The following is a 12,112-nucleotide window of genomic DNA, read 5'->3' on the forward strand; positions in this document are numbered from 1 at the left end:
AATAGTCCCAGTGACATCTAAGAAGAAACTGCATATCTTGTTTGTTTTTCAGCCCAAGTCTCAGCCTTCCACAAGGATTCTCTTTACATGATTCTCACTATCTACGTTCATTTCAGTTGTGTTTATACAAGTAGTTGCAACTGATGGCCTATCATATCTATCTTTGCTGTAAATGAAGGTTTCACTCTCAAATACAGAAACTTAATGGAAATACTGTTTCTGAACTGAGATCTACTGTATTCTTTGCATCTATCCAATAGCATATTTTAAACAATGGATTTTCTTTACATTAAAGTAATTTGGACACATAAATAGCTATTTAATTCTAAAATGTTTTTCCATTTTAACATCTCTGAAACCAGCAAGAATCTGACATGAAATAACCGACATCCTTTTTACTTCTTAATGGCACATATGATAATGGGCCATCCCACCTCAGTAACACCATAGACTCAATAGAACATGATCTTTCCTAGCCATTTCTTTTGCAGAAAAGATAATAATCTTCTTTGATAGAAAACAGCAATGCATTAAAAAACATATGCTTGAACACTTTATATCTTCAGGAGTTTTTCAATCTCTTCTACTCTTAACTATGTAATCCTATGTTATTAAGTATACACACACACATCAAGTATAGTTGAGGACTCCTCCGATTTCCCTTCAAATCTCTAACACTTTTGCAGATTTTAAAAAATCAATTTTGTAACCATTTTCACATTTGCAGTTCCTCTTTCTCAGTACGGAAGGACACAGGCTAGTATTTCAATGTTGATGTGAGCCCCAATTCCCACTCAGAGGAAAACGAAGAAAGACCTTTGTTTTCTTTCTTTTCATTTACATTCCCTGTTGCCTCTGAAATGGTATAACCATATATAATGTTCACAATAAAGTAATCTTATATTTTAGTTTCTGGAACAGAGAAGGAGGTTTTCATCAAGGGTCCTAGCATAGTCATACTATGAATCCAATATAAAAGGAAAAATGTCTTTTAAAAATTAAAAGCACAGAAGAGCAAAGAAAAAACTCTACATAATACATTATTTCAGGATATAAGTAATCCCTTCTGTTATCATGAGTGTTAACATATCATATGTACAGTTTGAGAAGGGAGATAAGTAGATTCGTTTCATTTAATCTCATAATTTCTAGCCAGATGGTTGGCCAGTGGAAGAAAGAGAAAGGCATTCTTACACACAGTACCTGAGAGCCCAAATCATCATTAATGACCAAAAGTAGTTTAAAAACAAAAGATTTAAAAACACCTAACGTGTCTTCCCAAAGCATACTTGCACTAATGTTTCTGATTCTCTTCCTGCATTATAACCAGTCTTTGTATTTTCATTTAAACTTCTGTGTACCAGCTATTTGAGTTTTAATTTTCCCTTAGTCACTTATGAAATAGAAATAATCACCAAAATGTAGAAAGAACATTAGCGACTAAATGCTTAAAAAGCTCATTTTTATAAATTATTAAAATACATTACTGTCTACATGTCTGTAAAGGAAACCAGCCTAGAATCGGTAGGTTTGTTGAACTCTTCAACAGAACATTCCCCAGAACCAGTGCCTCAAAGGACCAACATCATCTTCACCAAGATATCAACCCACGGAAATAGTTTTATAAGTAAAATGTATGGCAAGACATTAAATCCCAGAAGAAGTGCACTTTACATTCACCAGGGAAATGAAATGAAGCCCCAAAGTAAAAACTGTCAATTACTGTTATCATTTTGTTGCACTGAAAGAGTTCAATTACATCACAAAGAACTTTAGAATGTACTAATTTAATTAAAATATGAAATCCTCAAACTACCTGCAGCTTTCCCCATCTTACAAATTAGCAAAATTTTTATTTAAATACAAGTCCCTCCTCTGTATTCACCCACTCCATGCATAATGCATGTTAGCACTATCAAAGTACTTTGTACTTCTCTTCATTACTCACTTTCCTTCTCCCTTCAAACATCACTTTACATTCTTATTAAAGACATCTGCATCCTTTGTTATCACACTTGAGAATCTGGATAATATGATGGCTATTATGGAAAGTAATCACACTCCACATTGATGAATGGCCATTTACAAAATGATTTCTATTATTTAAAAGAGAAAATGTAATTGAGACTTAAAATTCCAAATAAAACGCTACAACTCCAATGACACTGACTAGCTATGAGCTTCTGGAAGTCACCCACCTGGGGCAGCATGCGATTCTCTTCCTCCAGCTGTCTTACTCTTGCCTCCAGCTGCCTAACATAGGACAAGGTTGATTCTAAAATTAAAAAGAAAGAACTCACATTATACACACAGGTCTTGTTTGGTGGATATTTCTGGCTTGACTTATTCAAATCAGGTTGTGACTACTAAGTCTGTTATTTAGAAAGAAAAAAAAAAAAGACTTCTCCCCAGAAAAACAATAACAGAAGATATTGAAACTATAAGCAGTCTGAACAATTGTACAATGTTAAGGATAATCAGAGAAATTTATAGGCGGTAAGACTGTGGGCTTTTGTGTACCCTGTAGCCCTCAGAACATTAGACATCTTGAAGACAGCCATTTCCTCTTTTCTGCTGATTTTATGCATTTTGAGATTTCAGTGAGCTTGCCCACACATAGGCTTTTTTTTTATTTTTGGAATGTTAATTATAACCAAAAGAAATTACAAGGTCATTTTAAAAATAGAAAAAAATATTTCCAATATCCAGCTCCCTTCATTTTCCCAATAAATATTTCAAATGTTAAAACCACTTTGTTCTTGTTTTAATTTCTTCACAGGCTCAGGTGAGTTTATAGCTTTATATCAGAAAAGAAGTTTCATTTTGAAGAACAATCTGACAGTCATTATTTTTCATTAAAGTGAAAAATTTTCAGCACATCATATAGCAACATAGCTGCAATCCATTACCCAAGAACAAACATTTCAGGTCTAGTAAAATGCATGTAACAATCCAGAACACATCTCCACAGTTAGTGTTATAGCCAAGATCCTCCTCAGCACCTGGCCAGCCTCAGTGCATTGAAGAAGCGTTTGGAGTCCCTAACAATCTGAACTTAGGATGAATATTGATGCAAATTAATATCTTATCTGAAATTTATCATGGAAACTCTACTTTATGATTTTTAATGGCAATTGGTTGTAAGGCCTCAATTCTATATTTGTGACCTCCAAATCAATATTTTCTTTCTTTCCTTTTTTTTAGAGAAAGAGGGACAGACAGGGATAGGCAGACAGAAAGGGAGAGAGATGAGACGTATCAACTCATAGTTTGGCACCTTAGTTGTTCTTTGCTTGTTTTCTCCTATTTGCCTTGACCGGGGGGCTTCAGCCAAGCCAGTGACCCTTTGCTCAAGCCAGTGACCTTTGGGCTTAAGCCAGTGACCATGGAGTCATTTCTATGATCCCACACTCAAGCTTGCAACCCTGTGTTCAAGCTGGTGTGCCCACACGCAAGCCAGATGAGCCTGTGCTCAAACCAGTGAGCTCAAGGTTTTGAACCTGGGTCTTCAGCATCCCAGGCCAACGCTCTATCCACTGCGCCACCACTTGGTCAAGCCAAATAAATATGTTCTTAAAATACATAAGACATCCGCCAGTCCTTAATTCACAAGTGCAAGGTCTGAGCTCATTCCCTACCCGTTTACAACAGCTCATCTTCACAGATGTTTGTAGAAAGCCCTTATCCCTAACATTAACACAACCACCGACAGATCTGATACCAGTGGAGAGGACAGCCTTGAGCATTCTTCATACAAGATTGATACACAAGGGGAAGGAAGCTGAAGACATTTGCTAGAAATATGCTTTCACTTTTTAGCTCAATGAAACGTTAAAAGTTTGCTTTATGGATTCTTCCAAATGTAAAAAAATAAAAAGTATAAGGCATAAATGAATAACAAACATTGATTTCATGAATCTGCTTGACTCTAGCAAATGAATAAGTAATTTTCAGATCATCAAAATGTGAATGTAGATTGCGTGATTTATAATATTGCAAGTCCCAGTTTCTACTCTGGAAAAACAGCCGCTTGAGAAGGGCCATACAAGAGAAAAGTTGTTCAGAAATATTCTAAAATATTTAAAACATGAACAAATGCATTTCTTGTCTCCTTTGTTCACAATTTACAACTTATTGTTATCGTCCCTATACTACACTATCCCTGAGGCTGCAATACTTAAAGTAGCTGAAATGATTCTATACAGAGTAATTCAGGTGACATTTGAAAAATGCCACTAAGTGGATTTTAATTGTGTAACTATCTCAGTCACTTTAATCTATTTCTCTTTTTAAAAATCATTGCTGTTTACATATTTGATGTGATGCTTTTATTAAGTTTCTATATACTTACATTTCAAAAGTTATGTCAGTACAAAATGAGGAGGTAAATTCTTGAATGTGGAAAAAATTTCCTTCTCCAATTTTTAATGTCAAATTACAGTAGATGAAGTTCAAAGCTTTGTTTCAAAGCATTCACTACAAACACAAGCAAATATAGGAAAAGCTAGGAAATATTTCAGACAGGCAAAATAATAAAATAAATAGCTTTATGGTGAAGACAAAGCTAAGGAGAATTTTGTGTTCATTCATTCAACAAATATTTATTGTGTCACTAATTACCGTCAGGCACTGCTCCAGAGTTGGGATGAAAAGATGACCAGTTGTGGAAGTCTTAGGTTTCTCAGAGGACAAATTCCACTGTATGATTATATGCCCATATGCTATGTTCAAGAGGGTCCTGTTGTTCCAGGCTCAGACCTAATTCTCTGATCCAATTATTACTTAAAAATGAAGGGATAGAACAAATGGGAAAACTTCTAGGGGAAGGACAGGAAGAATAGGTGATCTGCACACATAAATAAGAGATTTAGTGCTATAAGTTGTTATTATCATCAAACAACTGATTACATAATTCAGTAATGGGAGTGGAATAAGCAAACATTTTTCTGAAATATGCTGTACAATCATCACTGAGTCCCCAAGTCCCTTTATGAAGAGCCACTGAGGAAACTACTAAATCCTTTGACTGTGAAGTGAGAGAAAAGCAAGTATTTATTGTGTTAATCCTTTAGAATTTCAAGGCTTACTTGTTATTGCACCATAGGCTAGCTAAGCCTAACTACTAGTACATCAGAAAATATGTAGACATTTGTAAATATGACAAGATAAAGTGTAAGAAAGTCTGTACTTTCAAAATACAGTGGTACCTTGAGGTACAAATTTAATTTGTTCTGTAACAGAGCTCATAAGTCAGTCAACTCATATATCAAACTGCCGATACTGGACCCATGCACCAATGTGCCAACTAGTGGCAGCTTTCTGAATCACAACTCATATCTCGAAATTTCGCTCGGATCTGGAACAAAAATACGGACCGAGTTGTAGCTCGTATCTTTAAAAAAAAAAAAAAATTTGTGTGTGTTGGTCTGTTCGTATCTCAAGGTACCACTGTGTACATATCATAATTAGCATTTCTGTCATAGCTGATCATTCTATAAAATAAAATAATATAAAATAAAATAAAAACAGATTAAAATCTTGTGTATAAGAAAGAAAAGGAGCCCCTTCTGTGTCAGAGGAACAATTGGGCCATGCCTTCTATACCCCATCCCCCATGCTGCTGCCTCCTTCTTCCTTACTTCAGGGACATGTCACAATGTCCCAAATTTATAAATATTAAAACTAAAATTCAGAAGACGGCTATGAACGGGCTAAACAATTAGAGTTAGGCTGAATTTTGACTTTCATTTTGTATGTGTGTGACAGTGACCCAAGCTTTCCCCAAACCTCCAGGTTAACCTGGGGCAGACTTGAAATTGGTGTCAACTATAGACAGCTGGTCTTCCTCTGCACCCAGGGAACATAGAGTATGGTTGTGCATGGGCCTAAGAGAAGTGTCTGACAAAAACTGACGTTCTTTCTATTTATACAGTGATACATGTGCACTTGCTTACACTCAACTATGTTAGAATATACTATGATTGGAGTTGATCGTTATGTTTATACCACTGGCTGACTGCTGTTAAAATTGAGATTTCAGAATGCCATTTTGGCTTTCAGAGCTCTGAGAATGAGGATCAAGTATCCCCACAAAATAACAGCCAAATACTAAGTTATACTCTACAAAGATATAGAGTTTGTTAAAGAATGAATCTATCTTCAAGAAGGATATTACCAATTGGGGGAAGAGAAGGCAAAAAAAAAAAATTAAGACAATAAGGTGATACAGATATTCAGTACTGAATCACGTGAAACAGAAGTACAGGAAGAGAGCAATATCAGCCATAGAGCTTTAGAAGGAGAAACCTAAGCTTAATGGATCAACAGCAGTTTGACAGCCAGAGAGATGCACATGGAGCCATAGAATGGACAAGGGCCAGAAGCCAGGAGTCTTCCTATTGTAAACAAGGAGAGAAAGGAAAACACTGGGGAGAAAAAGGAGGAAAGGCCAAGGTGCTTCCCATAATCATGATCTGAGAAACCAACTTCAAGACACAGTTACACAGAGAGTGAATTTAATCTCCCCAAAAGTTATTTTATTACTCTTTCCACCTGGGGAAATCTATAGACATCTACACATTAGAAAAGCAAGATTAATCAAACAATACCCATGGGAAAATCCAACCACATTCTCAAGATGTTCTTTGGGTCAATCTTGTGCATATTCTCAATGCAGAAACCATTTCTTTCCAATTGCCTCACTTTTCTTTTGAACCTACATGTAAAAATCCACAGCACCTCTTGCAATAAAACAAATGTAAGTAAGAAACAGTCATAAGATTTCCACTAAATTCACGGATTCTAAATGATTCCAATTTTAGAACTGAAATGCACTTTCGAGGTTTTCTAAGCCAACCTGTCCTCAATCCCGATTCATTTGGCAAATGAGAGAATAAAGCCCAGAAGGTAGTGAACTTGGACTAACACTTAGGATCAGTCAAATATATTAAAAAGATTTTGTTTAACTGCTGGGGCATCCAAGTGATTCCCTTCTCAGATCTTCTAACCATCAATATGTCAAACTTCTTACATAGTTAAATCCAAAGTTCCCCCTTTTTCTTCCTGATTTAAGATATTCTGGATGGCTATTTACAATAGCTTGATATTTTCCTTAGGCAAATATCCTGGACTCGATTTCATTTCAGTTTACTTGAAATGACCATTCAGTCATACAAAGTAGCTCAACTCTTTCCTCTGCTCATTTGAAAATACTCTGATTAAAATACTAAATCCTTTTATCTCACCTTGGTTATTAAAGCAGCGTTTCTCTCCATAAGTAAACACGCATCCTTAAAAATCACTCATGAAGGACTCTGATTGTCGTGCATAAAGGATATATTGTTAGTAGTTGCAGCTGTCTAAGGTTTTTCAGACTTCTGGGTGGTTTTGATAAGATGAAGTCCTATCTTGTCGCCAAAATTTCAGGGGAGAAAGTAAAATCTGGTAATGGCCCATTCCCAGATAAATTATAGCATTTGGAAGAGTGTACAGAAAGAAAATAATTTGGAAACTATAGCAACCAGGGTTTTATAGATGCAAGCTCTTCTGTGGCGATGAGTTAGTCTCCCTTGGCCAGAGGGAATCCAACGGCACTGACTTCAAATCCGGAGGCCCTCTCTTCAATAAACCCCAAATTCTAAAGACAGTGATTGTATTAGTCCCAAATTAATCCCACCATCCACAGGCTTTTACACATTTCTTAGGAAATTACTTCAGAATTATATTTCAGAAATGATTACCACTCTGACTAAATGTGTCCCTCTTCTTTCCTCAGGCAAGCAAAGGTTAGCTTCCTGCTCGGAATTTATATTAGCTCCAGAAGCAGAAGTGATTACATTTCTCACTATAATTTGATACTATTTTTATATAAAAAAAATCTTGCTGGGATCAGCATTTTCAGATTTGCCTGGATATTTAACCCAGACTCTTTTATTGACAGAGAATGAGTCAGTTTTCGCTCCAGTCTACTATCTATGAAACTGATACTACTTTTCTCAAACCCCTTTTCATGCCTTCCTGAAAGAAGGATAAGGTAGTTATTTAATATCCCATTTCTCCCATGTAGTGACCTGTTCATGGCTCTTCACTGATCTCTGCTTCTCTTACCTGTAGGTCTCTGCCCACACCTTCTCCTGGACAAACAAGCCCTTCTGCCTAGCCCAATACTTCATATTCCTCTCTGCATGGTATGAAAAGTAGCTCTCTAACAATTATTGATAGAATATCCAAAGATTGAAAAATATGAAGATGTACTTCATGTTATTAAAAGTGTTCAGAGGAAGATCAATGAGATTCTGCCAAGATTTGAACCTGTGTATGCTGTTGGGCTGGTCCCTTTAACTAATTCTCAAGATCAATAATTTCACAATTTTCATTCTTCCCACTCTATGGATTTCTTTCAGTTTTCTTTCTTCTCAACTCATTTGCCAGTAAATCAGATATTGAGTGACTTATGATTTCTTTTTACTTACTTGGGTTATTTATTTTTGTGTCTTTATTTTTTTAACAACAATTTGATTTACTTTGATATCAAGACTTCTTCACTTAGTAGTGATTACCTACTGTGTGCTAGACGCTGTTCTAGATACTGGGATATAGCAGCAAGCAAGGTCTGTGCCCTGATGGAGTTTCCTTCCGTTGGAGAAGACAGACAATGAAAAGCAAGTAGGACACTTTGTGAAGGTAGTATGTACAATAAAGACAACCACTCAGAGTACTGGCCTAGAGAGATTTGGGGAAGTACAGCTACATGAGGAAGCATGGCCTGGGAGGAGCTCTCTGAGGACCAAGGTCTGAAAATGAGCCCACTATGCAAAAACACCAGAGAAGAGAGTTCCAGGCAGAAGAACAGGCGAGTGCACAGGCACTGGCTGGGAAGACTCACTCGTATCCTAGAATCCAGTTGAGAACTTAAAAAAAAAAAAAGTCTTTTCTCTTAGGATGGTTATTTTGACAGCAGCAGGAGACATCAGCTGGAGACAGGGATGTTTGTCTTATCACCTTCCAACACTAATTAAGTTTTTGAAACCTTATGCTTTTTTGGCTGTTATACTCTTAGACTATTATATTAGTCTTTCCTTGTAACAAAAACCTTCGTCTGTTTGGCCGCACTCCCTCACACTCCCCACTTTCTATCCACTGGGAAATCCTGTTGACACTCCCTCCAAAATATCCTGGGAATCCAGCCTTGCAGTCCTCTCTTACCAGGTGCCTCTGCTTCTATTCCTGCTTCCACCCCCAAGTCTATTTTCATTCACAGTCTATTCCAAACCCACAGCAGCCACGGTTTTCATTCTAAACAGTGAGTCCAAACATCGTTCTGCATGCAAAACCCTGCAGGAGCTTACTGCTCTGTACCTCGTAAGAGCCAACATCCTTAAAAAATCCAATGAGCTCCCCATGATGTGGCCACCTGGTGTCTCTCCAACGCTGTGCCATCATCCCCTCGGTTCCAGCCATGCAGCCTCCTTCCAGCTCCTACACACCCAGACATGCTCTAGCTTCCCGAATGCTCTTCCCCCAAGTAGCTGCTTGGCTGACTTCCTCATCTCCCACAAGTCTTTGTTCAAATGTCAGCTTCTCAATGAGACTCACCAAGTCCACCTCCTTGAATCCTGCAACCCCAACCCGCGCCCCTCCCCAACCTGTACACGTGATTCTCCTTTAGCCTGTGGTCCTTATTTTCTTCAAAATACTCTTATCATTTGATATCATTGTTTACATGTTATGTTTATTGTGTAAGATGTCTCTCCCCATCAGAATGGAAACTCCACAGGGTGAGGCGCTTTATCTGTTGTGTTCAGTGATGTACTCCAAAAGCCTAAAATAGTGTTTGGCACAATAGAAAATTTATTGGTGGAATAAGTCAACCAATAAATCAGTTTATGTAGATGGTGCCCTGAAAGGAAATTATTTCCTAGCAGCGGTGTTTTCAATCACTACAGGCAGAACAGATCTGTATTTAAATGGAGCCTAATATCAGTGCTGGTATGCCATTTGGAAAACATTTCTTGGAACTCTGAACTCACATGAATACTTTAGGGAGGTCCTCAAATTATGTCAGATTTAATCAATGGTAGACAATTTCAATAAGAAATCTGAAATGTGCTTTCACCGAGCTCCAAAAACTGTGTGTGTGTATGTATGTGTGTGGTTGTGAAGGAAGAGAAGGAGGAGCCAATAGAACGGGATGTACGAAGACAAAAAGAAGAGAGACAACGCAGTTGTGGGGGATGAGCAAAATCTGGACTGTTTCTACCACTAATAGCTTGCAATATAAAGGCCTTTCAGCTGGCTATCTGCTCAATAAGGTTTCCTTTTGGTTACAAACGTCCATTGGGAGGAATGTTAATTTCACTGAGACAGTCCGTCCAGCCACTCCCTGCAAGGGGTGCGCAGAGGGCCAGGAGAAGGCATCCCTGTGGCACACTGCGCAGGCGTCAAAAGGCCCTGAGTGAAGGGCTCCGAGATATGGACCGGCCGCCTAGGAGGATGGCGGGAAGTGCTCCAATTCAAAACGGGTCACGATTCTTTATGAAGAGAAAAAGAAATTTGTCATTTCAAATCAAAAGGGAAAACAGAGCAATGTGCTGTTCTGTTTATTAAAATTAAATCTAATTAAATCTAATCTAATTAAAATTAGAACGAAGGCTAGAAATACTGACTCATTTTTCAAGAAGGCTTTGACAGAAACACGAGAGTGCTATTCCCATAGCCATGCCAGTGCTATACTTTTTCAAACAGTCCAGATTTATTTTCATTTATTATCTTCTAGAAAAGAGTAAACAGTGAAATGGACACCAAAGTCTGATGATTTGCATAAAAATCAATTCGGAAGTCAGAAAACAAAAAATATCAGGGGCAGTGTCCTAATTTCTGTATTAAAAAATCAACACCATAAATTTGTTTAAGTCTCTCTTCTTCCCAAATGAAAGTGTTTTTAGAATGGAAAAATATGGCATTTTGTGGCATATTTGCTATCATTCACCTGCACTTATTCCTTGGAATTGGCACCATTTCTCTAAGTTAGAGATTCCACCTAACAAGGCAACTCCTTCCTGAAGGCCAGGGCACAGTAACGTGGGCTAGGTGTTCGCTATCCTATTGTTGAAGAAATGAATGAACCAATGTCCTCATCTCTCTGTCCCCAACTGCTCTGGCTGCTGCTCAAAGTGATGTCCTCCCAGGGCAATCAGAAGCAGTTAACTCAAAATGTAGTCAGGTTTTCACCTAGAAAGTACACCACCACAAGCAATCTAAAGTGAAGTCTGGTGCACAGGAACTTTTTGTGCCCTAAAATTGCCTTCACTTCTACTATTTCCTTTGAAGCATCTGCCCTGAAAAGGAGGTAAAGGTAAATAGCAATAAATTGGACTAACGGACTGGGAACTACATGAAAAATATTTCAAACTCTAAATAGCTGTTTAGCATGAGTACCACTTTAACAGCTATTTAAGGTTAAAATGTCTTTTCAATGTTACGTTGCTGCTGTTGTCATTTCCCAGAGAAAATAACTGCCTTTGCAATGCCAGAGGATAAAAATTGATGTCATTTTAACAAATGTAACAATTTTCTCAAATGTATGTGGTCCCTTTATAATTGCATCTGTCCATATTGTCAATGAATGCACAAGGAAATAAATCTGTAAAAACAAATTTCCAAGAGAAGAAAACTTATAAAAATGTATTTTTCAGGCCCTGGCCAGTTGGCTCAGTGGTAGAGCGTAGGCCCTGCATGTTGATGTCCCAGGTTTAATTCCCAGTCAGGGCACACAGGTGAAGTAACCATCTGCTTCTCCACTCCTCTCCCTTCTCTCTCTTTTTCTCTCTCTTCCTCTGCTCCTCCCTCCCCCTCCTCCCACAGCCACGACTCAATTGGCTCGAATGAGTTGGCCTTGGGCACACTAAGGATGGCTCCATGGCTTCCACCTCAGGTGCTAAAAAATATGACTCTGGTTGCAATGGAGCAATGGCCTCAGATGAGTAAGAGCATCACCCCCTAGTGGACTTGCTGGGTGGATCCCAGTCGGGGCAATGTGGGAGTCTGTCTCTCTGCCTCCCCTCTCCTCCTCACTAAAAAAAAAAGTCTTTTCTCTTAGGATGGTTATTTTGAA

At 37.9% G+C, this 12,112-nt stretch overlaps 1 protein-coding gene across 3 annotated transcripts in view; it reads right to left on the reverse strand.

The window, feature by feature from the left end:
* CCDC85A (coiled-coil domain containing 85A) overlaps positions 1-12,112 on the reverse strand; it is a 207,409-nt gene that overhangs the window by 40,379 nt on the left and 154,918 nt on the right. For 2 of the 3 annotated variants that reach the window (XM_066378228.1, XM_066378227.1), the window contains exon 3: positions 2,199-2,275. The exons of the other annotated variant lie outside the window; for it this stretch is intronic. In XM_066378228.1, coding sequence (XP_066234325.1) covers positions 2,199-2,275 — 77 coding nt within the window. The remainder of the gene's footprint in view (positions 1-2,198; positions 2,276-12,112) is intronic. 3 annotated transcript variants of the gene reach the window in all.

This window comes from Saccopteryx leptura, chromosome 3, assembly GCF_036850995.1.
Source record: "Saccopteryx leptura isolate mSacLep1 chromosome 3, mSacLep1_pri_phased_curated, whole genome shotgun sequence".
Lineage (NCBI taxonomy): Eukaryota > Metazoa > Chordata > Mammalia > Chiroptera > Emballonuridae > Saccopteryx > Saccopteryx leptura.